The sequence below is a fragment of the Heliangelus exortis genome, chromosome 5 (assembly GCF_036169615.1).
Source record: "Heliangelus exortis chromosome 5, bHelExo1.hap1, whole genome shotgun sequence".
NCBI classification, from domain to species: domain Eukaryota; kingdom Metazoa; phylum Chordata; class Aves; order Apodiformes; family Trochilidae; genus Heliangelus; species Heliangelus exortis.
Window position 1 is genome coordinate 36,141,397 of NC_092426.1, and position 19,944 is coordinate 36,161,340.

Here is a 19,944-nt window from a genome sequence, read left to right on the forward strand (position 1 = left end):
AATTAGGAGAGAACAGGCATAAATGTCTAAACTGTATATTATTCACTATTTTCAAAGTCTGCAACAGACATTTCTGTGCATTATCAGTTTTTTGCTTAAGCAGTAGCTCTGTGACCAATGTCAATTTTTCACCTTTGTTCTCATTCTGGAGTATACTAAAGATGTCAGGCCATTGATTTTATATAATTTCTTTTGTTGATTCATGTGAATGCAAACCTATTAATTAACAGTATGAATAATAATATACTAAGATTGGAAAGCTCAAGGGCTTTGAGGTAGATGTAAAGATTGCATTAGTATTCATTAGTATAACTATGATGCTGTTGTCATAGTTTGTTGTAGTTTTCAATTTATTTTAAAATTCCAGAAAATTTCATTAGAAATACCACAAGTGTATTTTTAAGGTGAAGATTATTATTTTCTCTAAAAAATCCAGCCCTTAGAATTTCGTAAAATGTCAAAATGAAATATATGTGTAAAATTTATCTTTGATTTACACTGTGAAGTTTTAATTAATCACATACTATTCAGCTTTCTCTGGGAATAGAGAATTTGTTTTGTATGAAAGGAGAGTGGTCTCTGAAGAAGTTCTTAGGTGTTTGCTACAAAGTGTATAGTGAATGTGACATGGAATTGGTCATAGCAGATAAGTGTTGCTGTAATAGGGATAATTTTGTTCCTACTTCTGCAAAGTTCTTGTATGATAGCAGGCAAAAACCCAAACAAACCAAAACTGTTTCTCATCTCTTTTTTCCTTTTTTTTTTTTTTTTTTTTAGTTTCTGTCTTGCAAAAAGATGGTATTCATACAAAATACTGTACATCCTACTGCAGCTGAAGCTAAAGGCTTCTAAAATGCCAAGAATGATAGTCTAAAATATTAAAATCTAAATGTCTTGAAATGGGCATTCAGATCTAGGAGGCAATTCTGGATTAATTTATTTTAAATCACCTTGCAGTTGATTTATGTTTAATGAATTAATGTTAGTGAAGTATTATACTATTGTAGTAATTGTCACCTAAAGGTTCGAGAGGAAATTAATTCTGTAATCTACTACACTTTTAATTGTATCATAAAGGAGGCTTGAACTAGATGTTGAATAAGGGCATAAATTAAAAAAAAATTGATATGTTGTTATTAAACACCTGTCATCCATATTTTCCATACAATAAAACTTCATTTAAAGAATAAACAGTGACCAAGTTTTACAGAAAAATGGCTATATAAATAAGCATATATATGTGGAGCATAGAAAAAATGAAATTTAGATTGCCCATGAGAGTCATTCTGGATTTCCAAGTGTTTGAGTGGATGACTGAAACTGTTGAAATGAAATTTCAAAGTATGCAGTCTTTGGCTTGTTTCATGAAGGAGCTCTTTTTAGATTATAACTTCTTTTTAAAAGTTAGAAAAGTTTTAAAGGTTAGAAGCATAGCCTAGCAGAAGTGTAGCAAAGGTTTTATTAGCAAACTGGCTACGGTTGTTGGAAAAAATAATAAAGTTTAGTTCAGAGTCATCACAGTTTTAGTAGGTGCTTATTAGCAAAACCAGAAATATATTAGCAACACTTTTTGAAAGTGGAAATCAAGCAGGATAGAATCTGATATAACAGGTTTGAGTACATGGTTCAAGCCTAGCAAGGTTGGCTTTCATTTTTTCTGTGACATAGAGTAGCCAATGTTTTTATAAATTGAGTATGGTTTTGGCTTGTTTGTTTTTTTTTTTTTCAGAGCAGTATTTTCTTTGTGCATGAAAATTCCACGTGTTTGTTTTAGAAAGTGTTCCACTTAGTATTTTTGTTGCAGAGACTGTGCAGTTGATCCAACTTGTGTACTCTGTATGGACTGCTTCCAGAACAGCATTCACAAGAATCACCGGTACAAGGTAGGAAAATCTTATATTAAGAAATCACACTGTTAGCTTGAGAAGATTTTTTTGAGGATATAATAAACTGCATATAAGTATTAGTAGGTTTTATTTTATAAAAACACCTGGGATTTACTAATAACTCTCATGTTTCTTACTAAATAAAGCCTATTTTAAGAACACTGACTTTCTAATAGAAGAATCAGAGGGTGAGGATGTGTTCCTGAATGCATACGTTTTTATTCTGTTTGGCAGTATCACAGATGTGAAAAAATGAGCAAAAAAAATGATTGAATATGTCAGTCCTGTCCTGACTCCCTGTTAGTACTGTTTCTGTATATACTGTGCCAGTACTTGGGCCATTACCTCAGTACCTATGTTAACAAGTGTTAATAACCATCATTTTTTTAATTGAGGACGTGGGATTCAAATGCAAGTTTACAACAATTTAAAGGTATTTCCATTACAGTCTCTGCCCCTTTCCACTGTTCTTGCCTGGACTTAAGCCTTGCAGCCCCTTTGGGGTGTACCTGCTCCAAGTGGAGCCTTATCTATGAGCCACAGTCTCTCCAGGGGTGTACCTGCTGCTACTTAGGCTTATGCAGAGCCACAGTTGCTTTGAGGTGCACCTCTTCCAGCATGGCCTTCTCCATGGCCCACAGTGCCTTCAGAGACAAACCTGCCCCAGCATCACCTTACCCACAGCCACTGTCCCTCCAGAAGTAAAGCTGCTCCAACATGGCCTTACTGATGGCTTCAGTCCCTCCAGGGGTGGATCTGCTCTGTCATGGGCTTATCCATGGCCCCACTCTTTGGGGTGCTCCAGCGTGACCTCACGCACAGCCACTGATGCTTCAGGGTATACCTGCTGGAGCATGGATTTTTCCACAGCCACAGATGCTTTAAGGTCCACCTTCCCCAGTGTGGAATTATCCTTGGCCACAGTCCCTTCAGAGGTATCCAAGCTGTGGCACAGACATAACCAGGGCCACAGATGTTTGGGGTGTTCTGCTCCCTGATGGACTCATCCACAGGTGACAGTCCCCTCGACTCAAACTGACAGTGGAGTTCCAGCCTGTCCAGTGCAGCAGCACAGAAACAGGAGGAATGCCCTGGCCATCTGCCAGCCCAGGCACATCACCACTGCTGTTATCAAAATGTTCCCAGGCACAGCAGAGCAAGGTGATAAGCAGTGCAGTGAGCAGCAAAAGCAAAAAGCAGCCACTAAAAAGCACAAGACTGCAGTTTACAGTAAGGCAAGAAAGCCCCATGGCAAGCACAGGAGCCTTCCAGTTCATAGCTGAACAGCAACACCAGTTATAAATTAATTCTAGCACATTCCATTAAAGCTGTTGTTATCTCAGATCCTTCCAGCCCCACATAGGGTGCCAAAAAAGAATGTTGTGCTTTAACCCCAGCTGGCACTCAAGCCCCACACAGCTGACTGCTCACTCTCCCTGGGTGGGATGGGAGAGAGAATCAGAAGAATAAAAGTGAGAGAACGCATGGGTTGAGATAAAGACAGTTTAATAGGTAAAGCAAAAGCCATGTGTGCAAGCAAAACCACACAAGGAATTAATTCATTGCTTCCCACCAGCAGGCAGGTGCTCAGCCATCTCCAGGACAGCAGGGCTTCATCCTGCACAATTGTTACCTGGGAAGACAAATGCCATCACTCCAAACAAGCCCTCCTGCCTCTTCCAGCTTTATATCCTGAGGGTGATGTCACATGCTTTGGAATATTCCTCTGGTCAGTTGGGGTCAGCTCTCCCATCTGTGTCCCCTCCCAACTTCTTGTGCTCTCTCAGCCAGCTCACTGGTGAGGTCGTGTGAGTAGCAGAAAAGGCCTTGACACAGTGTGAGCACTGCTCAGCAACAACAGAAACATGACTGCATTATCAACACTGTTTCAGCACAAATCCAAAACACAACCCTATGGTAGCTACTATGAAGAAAACCCAGCCAAAACCAGCACAAGGTTGCTCTAGAACAGGATCATCTCTTTCTCTTATGCTTCCGATTCTCATCGAGCCAAATCTGTGTGTTCTTTGAGAGATTCCCATGCTCTAATTATTGGATTAGGATCTTTTTAGTAGTTCTTAGCTAACTCACTGCCTAAACTGTCATGTGCTGTTTCACAGAATCACTGAAAATTAGGGGTTGGAAAGAACCTTGAGAGACCATGGAGTCCAGCCCCCTGCCAGGGCAGAATGAACTGGCGTAGGTCACACCAGGCCCCCTTTCTAGCTTGCTCTCTTCAGTGAGAACTCAGTAATTTCAGCAGCCTTGGAAGTAGAAATGGACAGCAATATATTAAATACCATTTTAAAGATGGTCTGGCTGCTGCAACAGGCAAGAAAACGTACAGAAAAAATATATATTCAATGCAATTATCTTTCACAACCAAAAAGTGGGCTAGATTTTTTTTTTTTTGGTGGCTATTCCTTATGTTCATTAACATGACATCCATTCTTATTTGTATTATTATCTGGATATAAGTCCTCTTTAAGTAGGTATGTTTTGATATGAGGCAGGTTGGGAAGAGGTCCTGGCAATCTCAAAATAACCTGGGACCAAAATATATTTTTCCCCTCTGTTTAAGTCTTGTAAACTGATCTGAAAATGCATTGTAACTACTGATTCAAAGACATGTAGACCTACTTGTGTAATGCAAATACAACTTTCATATATACACTCATGCTAACTGTTTAGAGGCTATAATGATTACAGAGCAATTTGAAATCACAGCTGAGCTGAGAAACTGATGTCCTTTGGTTTTCAGTAACTTCTCGAGGCAAAAGACCAGCTGTGGAAATAGTGAGATGGGAGCACCTTTGCTGTATTTCCATTTTAAAGATGCAATCTAAAGAATTGCATCTCTTAATAGATTCATAGAATGATTTAGGTTTGAAGGGACCTAAGGAGGTCATCTTGTCCAACCTCCTTCTTGAAGCATCTCTAATTAGATTAGGCTATTTTAAAATGTTTCAAGTAAATAATTTTTTTAATGTCTGTATTGGGTCACTCTTTTTATATTTGTTTTAGGATCAGAGATTTAGAATAAGATAAGGATAACTATTTTTGCCCAAGTTTTGTATGAATTTTTGCCAAAATGAGGGATCAAAATCTGTACATTTCTGAAAGCATAGTGCAAAGTTGAAATTGCAAGAAGTATTGGGATGCTGATGATAACTTGTTTCCTTTGGTTAGAAGTGGAGGAACTACTAGATGTCTGTTTAATATACATGTATATTCAGGTTCAGGTTATTTTCAGACTTTTACCAAGTAACTTGTAAAGACAGCATTAAGTACCTTGGCTATAATTTTGCTAATAGAACCAGAAATCAATATTTTGCCATTTATCAAGTGGTTCTGCATCAGTCATAGGCTTTCCAACTACTTTCTAGGTAAATCTGTTTTAAACTTGGGTATTTTTTTTTTTTTTTGCAGTAGCAAAAAAAAAAAAAAATTCATCCTTTATTTTCTTCTCAAAAAATTTAGTTTTCTCCACAATCCTCTGATAAGCCTTCTTGTATCTAAAAAAAGAAAAAAAAAAATGTGGTAAGTACATAGGTTATTCTGTGACTCTTACACTTTGTAAGTATTTTTGCTTGTGTTTGACTTAAATAATGCACATTTCTATTTTTTTCTTGCTTTTTATGTGTGTACTTTCTGAATGAAGTACGTTGTGTTTTACAGATGCACAGCTCTGCTGGAGGTGGATTTTGTGACTGTGGAGATACAGAGGCATGGAAGGCTGGACCATTGTGTACCAAACATGAGCCTGGAGCATCAGGTTCTGCAAAAGAAGTAAGAGTATTTCATAAAAGGAAAGAAAACATATTTTAAATGCTGGTTTTCTTTTTGTTTTTTTGTTTTTTTTTAAAGTGCTTATTCCTGTATATGAAAATATGTATATTGTATAATTCAGATTGCCAGTCCAGGTGAGTTGAATCAGGATTTTCTTCATTAAGGTTTTTGTTGGGGTCAAACATATATATTGGACATCCTTTGTCTCAAAAAGAAAAAAAGAAAAGGCAAAACCAATACAGCAGCTCCATCTACCTGTCTTCTGCATTTCTGTCTTTGCTTTGGAATTAAAATTGCAGTCTCATGCTCTTTGTTATGTGTATTGCTCAGCTCTTCTTTACAAATAATTCTTTTCCTAATGGTTAGGAAATGTTTAGATACAGGACTTGATTTTATAGTTATGTATAGTTACTTTACAGTCAGGGTAAGCATACTAATGGAAGGGCAGAAGCACAACTGTTATAATAATGAAATGCATCAGTATATAAATATATATTATATGTAACTGATTGCATGTCATGACAGTGTTCATTTTTTAGTAAGACTTGTTTGTCAGGGACTTCTTATGAGGAAGAGGCTTGTAGATGTTTGGATAACCTTGTAGTTTGTTCTCTGTTTCAGGAATCAAGGACATTCACAATGTAAGAATTTTCTCAGCAGATATGTGCTGATGGAGAGAAAAGATGTTTGGAACAGACATATTTCTTTTCCATCACGTTTTCTGGTAGAACAAAAGTTTGGCACATGCTTGTTAAAAAAACCTCACTTTTTTCTGGGTGATCCTGACCCGATATTCCTTTAATTAATTTTATGTATCATGCTAGGTTGTTTATAAACTTAATCTGATCAGGTGGAAACAAAAGAGAAGAGGGATAAGTTTGCAGTATGTTTGCAAGGCAGAACTTGGTAAATATGTGCTAAGGACCTGGCTGCTGTTTTTAAAAGGCAGTTTTATGTTCAGAGACAGAACAATTTTCTCTTAAAAAGGAGCCTCTAGTAGAGGACAGGTTCCCATCTACAATATAATAAACAGCAAAGTTTTTAGCAATTTTGAGATGTGAGGTGAGCATTGGTGAAACACAGTATCCTTAAAAAAATCTTAATTAAACCTTAGGTTATTTTTGATTTGGTTTTGTTTCTTAATGTTTTACAATAAGAAGATAATGACCAAACTTTTTGCTCTGTATGTAATATGAGGCTCAGAAAAGCAGTACTTCATTTTGGAATCCTCACTTCAGGCTTTTGGGAGTCTTTCATTGCCTATTGATTTCAAAATAATGTTTTAACTATATCAGAAATATAAAAAGTTTGTTGCCTGAATGTATCCTTAAAAGCAGATAATTTTAATAATTCATATCTGAGATAAGGTAAAAATAATTCCCAGACATATTTGTTTTTAAAAAATTAATAATTTCATTGTTAGTTATTTTTAAACTTTGTTAGAACACACTTTGTTCATTCTTCCACAGTTTTTTTTTTCTTGATGCTTTAATAACTACACATTTTGGGGATAGTTCTGACCCTTGCAATTCACACTGGATGTATCTTAATTTCATTTTACTGTGACTTCTATTAGTTTGGGTGCATTGGAGGTGGCACTGCCTCATTTATCTTTTCTCTCTTTGTTTGGATGCCAACCCTATTTTTAATAGTTTATAAATTCTTTCACATGGCTTCCTTTTAATTCTTCTACAAACTGAAGGAGGAGAGCATTATGTCTTCCAACAAGGTTCTTGTTTGGAGTATCTCTATATAGAGCTTTGCATTTTCCTCCAGCTCTGCCATTTTTGCTTCACATACATTAATGCTTAAAAAGCCAAACTCTTAAGAAATACTGGAAAAGAATTTTAGTATATTTCCAACCCAGTGTAGTTAGGTTATTTTTTGCACTATGGTTTTTTTCATTCTGTTACAAACTAACATGGTGATAGCCTTGGCAGTGTAGGAAAAAACAGTTATCCAAAACTTTTATATTCTTAATTACTAAGATCTACCATGAGCTTATCCAAAATTAAGCATGCCCACATATTGATAGTTATAGACCATGATTTAATTGGCAGGAATTTAGATTGTATGTTTGACTCCAAATTATTATTCTAATGCTTATAAGGTTAGAAAATTGTTTGGAGATGTGAAAGCCATTGGTCATGTTAACACATTTTTAATTCCACTGTACTTTTAGTTTTTTCATCATATAGACAAAAGGTTATTTTACTTGATTTTTTAAATTAAGAAATCTATTTCATAAATGGATAAATGTTACTGTATAGGTAAGAATTTTTTGAAAACACGATTCTTAGCTATGTATTAAATACATCAGACTTTCTCTTCTTTTATATTTAACATCTGTCAGACTGCATACTGGAGAAGTGAGGGCCCTTATTCCTTTGGGATTAAGTCATATGTGAAGAGCTTTATTCTCAGAAATTATTTTTTTCCTTGTCTTTTCCCGGTCTGGCAAACACATGCATATTCAGATTTTGTAAGCAGTTTTGGTGATCCTAAATTTGTTTTAAACTATGTTTTAAACCTCAGTTTCTTTGTCACATTTTATGTGAAATTACTGAATTTGGTTCCATAAACATGAATAACACTATATGCTTTTATTTATGTGCATTCTGAAGGGAAGGTGGTATAACAAAAAGGTCATCAGGGTCTTTGGATTAAAGCCCTCTTTACACAGTATGTCATTGCATTGTATCCATGCCTTATACCTTATACCTGAAAGTGCAGATTTGGTAATAATGTGTTTTGCTAATAACCTTAATTCCTAAATCTGTATGGAAAGTATTAATAATGATAAATGATGTAGATTTAATGAGCTTCATCAGGGCTTATGGGATATATGTGAATTTGCAGGGCTCTCGTGAATGCTTTCTGAATCTGGGATCATTTAAAAAAAAAAACAAAAACAAAAAAAAAAAAAAACCAACTGGTTGAGTACAAAAAATGATGGGATGAAACAATTTTGAAGAGAAGTTAGGGGAGAATTATTTGCTTGAAAATAACAAAGGCTTATTTCTTAAAACAAATGTAGTAGTAAGGTGTTTGACCAACCCTCTTAATTTTAAAAATTTGTTTTCCATAATAATATTTATCTCATGTTTTACAGAATTCAGAATATCAGTTGAATGAAGAAATTATGGAGCACTCTAGGAGGGTGTTTCCAGCTGTAATGAAATACATTGTTGATATGCTTATTTGGGAAGAAGAGAAGGAACTACCTCCAGAGCTCACAGTTAGGTAGGGAGTATTTTCAACTTTCTCTTCCAAGGAATTAAAAATTTGGTTGGTAATTTTGCCTGTGGTATTCTTACACTCCTACAAACATGCTAATGCCAAAATCCTTATAAACAGCACTTTAGCATTTTTAATCTACAGTTATATAGAGAAAAGTTTTGATATTTCATGGAAAAAGTAGTGTGTGACTGTGCTCTACCAAAATGGAAAAAAGACTCTTGAGCATCATGTTAAAGAGACAAATGGGATCATAAAGCAGCAGGGAGAGGAAATAATAGTGGAATAATGAAATAGAATCTCTTTGGAACTTGGTACATATTTTCAGTGGCTTTTGTGCTATAGATAACGAGGGAATTTTTGAGTATGTCTGATGTGAAGAACGTGCTTAATTTTCTTCTGTAATTTTTTTGTATTTGAAAAATAGGAAAGCTCACATGCTATTAAGTGAACTGTGGTTTATATTGTATAGGACACTCTTTACAGTTTTATTTGTATGATGATATGTTGGCTTTTTCCCAGTAGAGAGAAGGTAGACAGCTATTACTGTGTCCTTTTCAATGATGAGCATCATTCTTACGATCATGTCATCTATAGCCTGCAAAGGGCACTTGGCTGTGAACTTGGTGAAGCCCAGTTGCATACTACTGCCATAGATAAAGAGGTTAGTGCATTCTGGGTATGGATAAAGTAACATTTTGATCATTTAGAAATGCTACTGTAGTCTCTTGTTCATTGAATCTTTCTGGGACACTGGGAGGTGAAGAGAGAGAAAGGTGTGTTGTAGTGTTACTATTAATCAGCACTTATTTCAGGCAAGTTTTTAAATTTTTTTTTTTTTTTTCTTCAGGAGAAGCACCCCCTTTTTTTGTGTTTTTGCTTTTTTAAGAAGAAGAAGAGCAAAATTGTTTGAGGTTGCTCATTTCCTGTTTGGCGTATTTTTCTTACTTTTTTTCTTCTTCTCAGCTGAGGTCAATGTTTTATTTTAAAGGTATTTGTCTGAAGAATATGCATCAGCAGTATGTATATTTGGTTATGAATCAGAAACATACCTTACATTTGGAAAAGCTACCACTTGTTCTGGCTTAAACTTAATTTGAAAAGCTAAAAAATTCTGATTAAGCAAATGAAACCAGGAAGAATCCATGAAGAAATCTGAGTGAACTTGAGTATCTGATTACTTCATTTTTTTCAACTAATGTCACATATAACACCCATACAATAGTAATGCAATTTTATTTTCTTTTCCACTGGGAAAACCAAAAAGCATGATCAGTGTTTGAATTACCTTAATTGCAACCATGTTTTTTTTACCTCAGAAAAGTACAAAACATATGTGCTTACACATGGAGAAACTTTGTCTGTAGCTGTGAATGTATGTGTACATTTTGATGTATATTTACATATAAAACATCTAATGTTAACCAGTATCCTTTTTTTTAATCTGTAAAACTCTTTCCTATTTGTGTTTCTCTTTTGTTGAGGAAATCAAAGGCTATTTGCATTTAGCTGGTAGCTGCAGTCTTACATAATTAAAAGGCTTATCCTGTAGTTGCAGGCTTTGTGAAATATGTATGTACACGTATGGTTTCCATTATGAAAGTTCTTTTCAATTGAAACAGAAATTTTGGATCAGAATTTTTGTTTTACTGAGCACCTGCTACAGCACAGGGCTAGGTTATATTTTTCTAATTATAGCATTTTCACAAGGTACAGCTACTTCCTCTCTTGTGTGAAATTCTGCTGTGTGAAAAACCTGTTTTGGAAGCCAATGCTTGTGATTTTCTTTGGAAAAGAAAGTGGAAGGTCTAAAGGAAGAGGCCTAAGCTGGACCACTGTTTGGTTTTTTTGGAAGAGCTATCAAACCCACACTTGTAATATACTCTGCTATTTCATAGACAGAAATAGTAGGAAAGAGTGTAGAAAAGAATTCAGCATGAGTGTACTTTGTGTTAGTAAGAAAACTGATGCAGTTTGGGTTTAAAGTATAGTGCAGAAATCCCTCTGATCTATTTTAATGTATATGTGAATTTTCCTTATCTAATATTTTTAAGATACCCAGAGTTTACGTTGTTGTTCTGTTGTTAATTTAATGAAAACAGCTCTTTTCTAAAGAAAATAACAGAATTTTTATTTTCTTCTGGATGTCTAGAAGCACCATGAGCAGTGTTGGCCCCTTTTTTTAAGCAAGAATTAGGCTTGTGCCATTTTGTTTCATGTTGGTCTTATTCTCAATATTTTCTGTAAAAATAGCTCTTTTCTAAAGAAAATAACAGAATTTTTATTTTCTTCTGGATGTCTAGAAGCACCATGAGCAGTGTTGGCCCCTTTTTTTAAGCAAGAATTAGGCTTGTGCCACTTTGTTTCATGTTGGTCTTATTCTCAATATTTTCTGTAAACAGGGTCGTAGAGCTGTTAAGGCAGGACATTATGCATCTTGTCAGGAAGCAAAAGAAGAAATCAAGGTAACTTCCTAAAATATTTTCTCATTTAAGAAAACATACAAATCAACTTCATCATTATTAATACTGAAGACTTATTTGTCTTCTCTACAGTCTTTAATTTGCTACTTCCATGCTCTTCTACCCTTCCTGTGAACTTTTTGAAACCAGATTATCCCACCACAGTTGTAGATAGATAAGTGAATGTCAAACAGCTTTTTTGGAGTGGTAATGGGTGGTGAAAACAGATGAAAATTCATGTTACCTTTCTTTTATGTCTGCTAATTTTTACCTGATCCTAGAGGCATTCTGAAAATGTTTCTCAACGACCCCTTCACGTGGAGGTTCTGCACGCTGATGTTATGGCTCACCAGAAGTTTGCCCTGCGCCTTGGCTCCTGGCTGAACAAACTCATGGGCTATTCAAGTAAGAATAACTGATTTTTGTTATGATCAGAATTTCATATACCACATGAATACCACATCAGGATTTCAGTGACTAATTTTCTCAGAAATGTCTTTAGCAGTGTTACAGATGCTATTTCCTTTCATAATACTTTCACATTGCTCCCAATTAGTGAATAAATAGTTTATAATAGGTGCTGATATCCATCAGTATGGTTATGAATAGCAATACTTTTTTGTTTCTTACAGATTTTACCTACTATTTTTGGTATTGTATTTATTTCATATACCACATGAATACCACATCAGGATTTCAGTGACTAATTTTCTCAGAAATGTCTTTAGCAGTGTTATAGATGCTATTTCCTTTCATAATACTTTCACATTGCTCCCAATTAGTGAATAAATAGTTTATAATAGGTGCTGATATCTATCAGTATGGTTATGAATAGCAATACTTTTTTGTTTCTTACAAATTTTACCTACTATTTTTGGTATTGTATTTATTTCACTGATTTTCATGCTGATTTGAGTTCCTCAGAGAGTTCTTTTAGTCAGTCCAAATTTTTGACCCTGTGGTTTGTTTCAACATTTCTAGTGAACAGTTATCCATTATTTGTCTTCCTAGGTAGTTTGTCTACCTATTATTTTACCTTACCTATTTAATTTACCTAAATTTTACCTTTTAAGCTGATGAGATCAAAACGGAGTCTCTGAGGCTGGGTGTAGCATTTTGGGTTAGGAAACTGTTACAGGTTACCTGATACTTTAATATATTTTATGAGAGTCTTTAAGCACAGGTTTATTCTTCTGGGTTATGTATGCAAATGTTTAAGAGCCTGGTGTTCTCTACTCTGCTGGAATTTTCTGATGGCTCCTGTTCTTTTCCTATTTTTCTTCAAGTGGAAGAACACAGATCAAGAAGCATTCTATAGTATCTATTTCAAGGTTGTCAGGAACTTGATTAATGACACTCCACTGTCCCCTTTGAAGTTAGTAACGAGAAATTAGTAATTAGAAATTAGTAAAATAATTTCTGAATGTTAGTAACACATGATTGACTCTCATAGGTTGATCCCCCAAACTGCTTAAGTAGGTACTGTGTTTATTGATAGGTGCAAGAAAATGTAAAATGGCAAAGCATTATTTTATAAAAGACTGACTCTCAGGGCCCAAGTGTAGACTTGCCCAGCTTGTACATTTCTCTGCTAACATAGAAAACTCTTTTTATGGATCTGCTTTGCAAAGCTGGCTAAATTATTTTCATTTTAAAATACTCTTGCATCATGGGATTTATTAATAAAGTAGATAAGAATAATAGAAAGTAGCAAGGGTAGAGGATGTGGGAGCACGTTCAATGGGGAAAAAGCATTGTTAAAAATAATTCATACTTAAATGTCTTCTTTAAGAAAAAAACAATTTTTTAATTCTCATTTTGTTGGCTTATATAATTTAATTATCAAAGCATGCTTGTACAAATGAATAATTTCATCCCTACAGGTGACTTTCGCCAGATCTTTTGTCAGATATGTCTCAAAGAAGATGCTGGATCTGAAAAGCCATGCTTCATAAGCAAGTTAATGCTATGGGATGCAAAACTTCACAAAGGTTTGTGTATCCATATTGCTATAAAGTGGATAGACAAATTATTTTTTCATGTGTGTTAATTTTTGTAACCTGTCTACCTGACATTGTGAATGTTTAGCAGGTGTTTGGAGGTGCAGTTTGAGCTGTGAGTGACTGAACTTCACCAGTGAGATTACTTGCACAAAAAGGAAAAGAGATGTGACATTGCCTTCAGAAGCTGCAGGAGTTTGATTTGAAGGCTTTTACCTTCTCTAGCTGGGGGCTTGAAAGAGGGCATCAAAACAGCTAATGACTGTAATTAGCTGAGGTTGATACTGTGCCTGTAACTGCTATAGATTACAGGTTTTTATTTTGTGGTGTACTTGAAAAAATGTGTCTGTCTGGTTTTGGGTATTTGTATGGTTTTAATGGTTGGACTTGATCTTAAAGGTTAACCAGAATGATTGTTCTCTGTGATGCTGTAACAAGTGTGTAGAAGGTAAATAAATGCTATGCAGGTGGAGTTATTTTTAATATATTTTATTTTTACATATAATTGATATTTTGGGTACATGTTTGCCTACTAAATTTCTCCTGCTTTATGTAATTTGAAGAGTCTTTTCTCAAGATGTAGCCTGACTTTGAGTGACTTCATGCTGTGATTTAAAGAAGTGTTAAGAATCAGAAAAAAAAAAAACAAAACCCAACAACTTTGGTCATACACTTTGGAACAATTTAAAGGCTTTTAATTATATTCATAATCATAATTTCATAATCTGTTCTGCTTTTCCACAAAAACTGCATCTCCAGAGTATAATGGGGTGTACATTGTCTTGACTCTTCACAGGGGCACGGAAAGTTCTTCATGAACTTATCTTCAGTAGTTTTTTCATGGAAATGGAATACAAAAAACTTTTTGCTGTGGAATTTGTGAAGGTAAATGGTTATTTGGTTTTATACTATGAATTCTTATTAGCTTTGTAGAATTCCCCCTAAACATCAAAATTGTTTCAATATAAATAATTTTCAACAAGCTGAGCTTCAACAACTAGCTCACCCTTTATGGGGTCTATTAGTTCAAATGTCACTGTTTTGTTCCTTATAATCATGGTCATTTGAGGATATAGATTCTTATTTTGGTTGTATTTTTAGCATTCTATGTATCTTTTGAAATGGCAGATGAACTGCAACTGAAACTGGTATTTGGTTTTAAAAAATTAGATGCAACAGTTAAGAAATGTACAAAACATAAGACCAAGTGGTTTTGGTTTTAGGATGAGACTTCTTTATCCTGATGACTGTGACTGATGTCCTGGTTTTCTCTGGACTGAAACAAAGCAAACAGATACTTATGTTACTTATTGTATGCATCTTTTTTAGATAGTTATTGAATAGAAGACTTACTCTGTAATGAAATAATGTCTGTATCAACTTTCTTCAGCTGCTTAATTTCTTTTCTTGGGGACAGTTGATTGTAGCTGAAAAAATACTTTTATTCCCATCTGGCAGAACAATTAAATTTGTGCTTATCTTCAATACTAAGGCAGTGAGGCACATATTGAATTGCTTTGGTGCATTTGAGGATGTTTTGCTGTTTTTGTTGTTTGAACTGCTTTTGTCAGAAAGAAGAAAAGACATTGAGATGTAATTCCTGCAATTAAAAAAGTAAACATTTAAATTAACACTTGTTTTATCTATTTCTTCAATATTATCTTTTCCTAGTATTACAAGGCATTGCAAAAAGAATACATAAGTGATGATCATGACAGAGTTCTCTCTGTGACAGCACTCTCAGTTCAGATGTTCACTGTACCTACTCTGGTATGTACAGCCCACCTCTCCTAGAAATGTAAAATAATTCTGAGAATTGCTAGCAGCATCACCTTTGCAAACTGATGTATTTCTCAATGAGTCTTTAAGCATTTCTGAGTTGATAATGAATGATTCTTGAGATTTGGTAAGGCAAATATGAAAGCAGGTGCTTCAGTTTATGTGCAAATTCATTACAGAAGATGAAGTGAATGCAAGTAAATTTTATACAGCATTGTTCTCTCTTTTCTGTGTTCACTTACTGTTTACATTGACCTTCTTAAGTAACTTTAAAAACTCGGGGGTGGGAGAAGGGAAAAAAACTGGCTAACTGTCTTTAGTAAAATATGTTAAATCCTTTGAGAGAGGGAAAGAATACCTGTAGTTTTTAAAGGTTATCTGTTGTTTTCCTACTAATGTAAAATTCCCCTTCTGCATGATCTTCCTAGAGTCTGTTCCATTAAAGCTGTCAGAGTGAAGAAACAGGCTGAACTGATAGAAATTGTGTTCATACATAATAAATACTACACAAGTTGTTGTAGCTTGGACGTTTTACAAATGCTTAAAATAATTTCCAAGCAAAAAGACTGGATTCAAAGGAAAATTGTTTTTGACAGTTCTCTTCAGCAAAAATAAGAACATGTTTTAATTTTCTCCTTGCAGGCACGTCATCTTATTGAAGAGCAAAATGTAATCACCACCATTACAGAGACACTCCTAGAAGCACTTCCAGAGTACCTGGACAAAAATGACAAGTTCAACTTCCAAGGTTACAGTCAAGACAAACTGAACAGGGTATATGCAGTAATATTTGACCTCAGGTAAGTGTCAAGTTGAGAAGCAAGAGCAATTCCTTGAAAATTGACAGTAGGATGAGGGTGTTTCAAATCAGGAAACTGATGATAAAACTTCTTTAAACCCAAACTACTTTCCATGTAACAATTGTTTTATTAAACAAAATCTACCTACTGTAAGACAACAAAGGAAATTTGGCTTCTATTCATTGCCATTTTGGGGAAGTTGTATGAATCTGATCTGCATAGAAGTTTCTACTCTTATGGGCTGCTTATTACTCTAATAAACTGAATAATATAAAAGCAATCCACCCCAAATACCTTGGAATGAAAAAACTGTTAATTTCAAATGATGGAGTAGCATCAGGTGACTCTAGTGCTTGGTGAAAAATTTAATTTCAGGAGGGGAATGTAATGTGATGATGCAGTTGATTATTTTAATACAAAAAATGCTTTAAATGAGTGTTAATTAAGTTTAGGTAAGTAGAAGAGAAGTCTTAACAAAAGATGATGTTTTCTTTGGGGGCAGGTACATCTTAGTCAGCAAGCCTACATTATGGACAGACCGTCTGAGGGAGAGGTTTTTAGAAGGATTTGTTTCTTTCCTAAGGATTCTAACCTGCATGCAGGTACAGTACATTTAAACAGTTTCTTTCTATTACAAACAAATTACAGCACTTTGTTTAATCATCATTTTGTCCATAGGAATATTGTGGATATAAATATACATTTAAGGTGGTACATTTTTCAGTCCGTGTCTTCGGTGGGTGAAAAAGCAATGTTTACATTATAAAAATAATATTTTGTTTCTTTGTTTTAAGCTTGTGATCACTGATAAGCCTTGAGTATTTTGTGGCATGTCCATTTCAGGGAATGGAGGAGATAAAAAGACAGATTGGTCAGCACATTGAGGTGGACCCTGACTGGGAAGCAGCTATTGCTATACAGATGCAGCTCAAAAACATTCTTTTGATGTTCCAGGAGTGGTGTGCCTGTGATGTAAGTGTATCAATTGTTTGGGATTCTTACATGGATGCCTATTGTCAGTGTTCCTGAGTGCCTTTAAAATAGCAGCTTTTAAAAAAGGGTAACTATTGTTCAATACAGATCTCCAAAAAAAATGGAAGAATTAATCTGTAGTGGGACAAAGAGAGAAGGGCTCTCAGAAGAACATGATCATTCCTGACAGTGCTGCACAGAGTGTCAGACAAATCGTAAAGAGAAAATAGTTCTCATAGTTGAAAATCTTGAGAATTAGGCTCATGATACTGAAACAAAGCTCACCTCAGCATCATTTTGTCACTGTTAAGTGGGTATTCTTTATTAAGCAGTGATGGGGACTCCCAGGGGATTCCTCCTCTATATATATGGCCGATAAGACAAAAGCCTCAGGCAGCTTTCATTACCCAGAAGGAATTGTATATGCCTGTTTTTTCCAAGAACTAAATAACATGAGGCTGCCTATGCTAAGAAATCATTAAGGTGAACACACCTCATATTAGTTAAAACTATTGTGCATTCTCTGTCGGCATCTAGTGGTTATTCCCAGAATCACAGGCCCTCTGGTGGTCGTTCACTTCATCCCGTGGCCGTTCTTCCTCTTCATCACTTGCCCTCATGGTGAATTTATGTTGCTGTGCTCCTCGTTTCTGACGACTTGGCAGCTTACACCATCCAGAACCAGTCGTCTTCTGTTCCTGTGGTTCCATCTCCTTATCTCCTGCACTCCGTGCTCCCTTGTACAATACCACCAGTTAATTAATTTTTTTCTTATCTCGTTAGTGCTATAGCTCAAAGCACATTCTCAAGGTTAATCATACAGAAGGCCTCATGTCTAGCAGAGGGGCTCTCCAGTAAAAGCAATCCTTTCATTAAAAGACAATACTGATGTCTAGCAGAGAGGGCCTTCAGTGCCACTGTGACATATTGATGTTCTGATTTGTGGTTTCATTACAGAAGTGAACTGTTGTTGTTGAACTTTTGTGCTGTTTGGGTCATGGCACTGTAAGCAGTCTTAATCAGTGCTTAAGCTCATCCCTGTGCTGAGAGAATGGAGGACATTGTATAATTTGTTAACTTAGAGATGTTTTGAAGTTTCTTTTTTTTTTTTTTTTTTTCTTTTTTTCATTAGGGAGAGAAAGGAAAGTTCTTGATCCAGTTTTCCAGTTTGGGGTGCAAACTATGCAAATGTTTTTAACATTGCAGTGTAAATAAGCACATAGCCTTGAGAGCATTTTACAGAGCACCTTTTTTGAACAGAAGCTTGCTTAGCTTCTTTTAGCTGTAGTGGATGCTCCACTGCTCCAATGCAGCACTTTTCAGCAGTGAAAAACAGAGTAGTAACTATATTGCGGATTTTTCATAACTTTTATGCCATCAGAAAAAACAGTTGAGGAGTATCAGTGCATATACGTGATTTTTAAAATATAAAACTATTCATTTATTTTAAATCCTAGGAGGAGCTGTTGCTCAGGGCTTACAGAGAATGTCACAAAGCTGTGATGAGGTGCAGCACGAACGGCCGCTCACGGGAGAAGACAGTGTTTCACTTGTGTGGCCACACTCTGGAGAGCCGACCTTACAGGGTGTCTGCAGACCCTGTCAGCATACATTTACCACTGTCTAGGACTCTTGCTGGTAGGTGGTGTAGGTTTTGATTGCTGTTGGAATTGCATTTACCATTCATCTCTTTCTTTACTCTAGAAAGCATTTAGATTAAGTGCTTTGCAAATCAGTCACTCTTGACTTTCTGACATACTCGTGATCAGACAACCCTGTTCCCCAGGTGTCCTTCTAAGGAAAAGTTTTTCTCCAAAAAACATATGCTGTGGAGGTTGGAGGATATTTTTTAAACAGGGGAGAGAGATCAGAATCTCCATCGAGAAGGAAAAGTTTAACATTTTAAATAAATGTTTTTTTTCTCGACTATCTGAATAAATGTGGGGGAAGTGTGGATCAGCTGGAAGGCAGGAGGGCTCTGCAGAGGGACCTGGACAGGCTGGAGAGTTGGGCTGATTCCAACGGGATGAGGTTCAACACAACAACCCCATGGGGAGCTCCAGGCTGGGCACAGAGTGGCAGAAAGGGACCTGGGAGTCTGGATTGCCAGGAAGCTGAACATGAGCCAGCAGTGTGCCCAGGTGGCCAAGAAGGCCAATGGCATCCTGGGCTGGCTCAGGAACAGCGTGGCCAGCAGGTCCAGGGAAGGGATTCTGCCCCTGTGCTCAGCCCTGGGGAGGCCACAGCTTGAGTCCTGTGTCCAGTTCTGGGCCCCTCAGCTCAGGAAGGAGATTGAGGTGCTGGAGCAGGTCCAGAGAAGAGCAAGGAGGCTGGGAAGGGATCCAGCACAAGTCCTGTGAGGAAGGGCTGAGGGAGCTGGGGGTGTTGAGGCTGGAGAAGAGGAGGCTCAGGGGAGACCTCATCACTCTCTACAACTCCCTGAAAGGAGGTTGGAGCCAGGGGGGGGTTGGGCTCTTTTCCCAGGCAACTCTCAGCAAGACAAGAGGGCACAAGAGGTCTCAAGTTGTGCCAGGGGAGGTTTAGGTTGGACATTAGAAAGAATTTCTTTATGGAGAGGGTGATCAGACACTGGAATGGGCTGCCCAGGGAAGGGGTGGATTCTCCATCCCTGGAGATATTTCAAAAGAGCCTGGATGTGGCACTCAGTGCCATGGGCTGGGAACTGCAGCGGGAGTGGATCAAGGGCTGGACTTGATGATCTCTGAGGTCCCTTCCAACCCAGCCAAATCCATGATTCTCTGTGGTTCTGTATCTATTTCTACCTGTTTTGCCTAAATGGATGCTCATTGTTACTGTGTCTTGAATTTATTTTCCAGCAACATATATCTTAGCACTGTTGTAATGCTTCTCCTTAAAGACATATGTTTCCAGCATGCCAGGCCAGATTTCCAGTCAGAATACAAAGGACCACAGCAGTGGGTGATTGCTGCTTTCTTTAGAATACAAATGAAATCATATGCTATTATTAAGCTGTAGATGCTTTATTGTATCATTTGAT

The 19,944-nt window shown here is 36.3% G+C and overlaps 1 protein-coding gene across 3 annotated transcripts in view; it reads left to right on the top strand.

Moving 5' to 3' along the window:
- The window catches only part of UBR1 (ubiquitin protein ligase E3 component n-recognin 1), a 70,663-nt gene that overhangs the window by 12,770 nt on the left and 37,949 nt on the right, over positions 1-19,944 (top strand). For 2 of the 3 annotated variants that reach the window (XM_071744594.1, XM_071744592.1), the window contains exons 3-15: positions 1,805-1,883; positions 5,565-5,675; positions 8,788-8,918; positions 9,435-9,576; positions 11,315-11,377; positions 11,656-11,779; positions 13,258-13,365; positions 14,171-14,259; positions 15,046-15,144; positions 15,796-15,953; positions 16,456-16,555; positions 16,797-16,925; positions 18,383-18,563. In XM_071744594.1, the coding sequence (XP_071600695.1) occupies positions 1,805-1,883; positions 5,565-5,675; positions 8,788-8,918; positions 9,435-9,576; positions 11,315-11,377; positions 11,656-11,779; positions 13,258-13,365; positions 14,171-14,259; positions 15,046-15,144; positions 15,796-15,953; positions 16,456-16,555; positions 16,797-16,925; positions 18,383-18,563 (1,514 nt within the window). The remainder of the gene's footprint in view (positions 1-1,804; positions 1,884-5,564; positions 5,676-8,787; positions 8,919-9,434; positions 9,577-11,314; positions 11,378-11,655; positions 11,780-13,257; positions 13,366-14,170; positions 14,260-15,045; positions 15,145-15,795; positions 15,954-16,455; positions 16,556-16,796; positions 16,926-18,382; positions 18,564-19,944) is intronic. The other variant, XM_071744593.1, reaches the window with a different exon arrangement.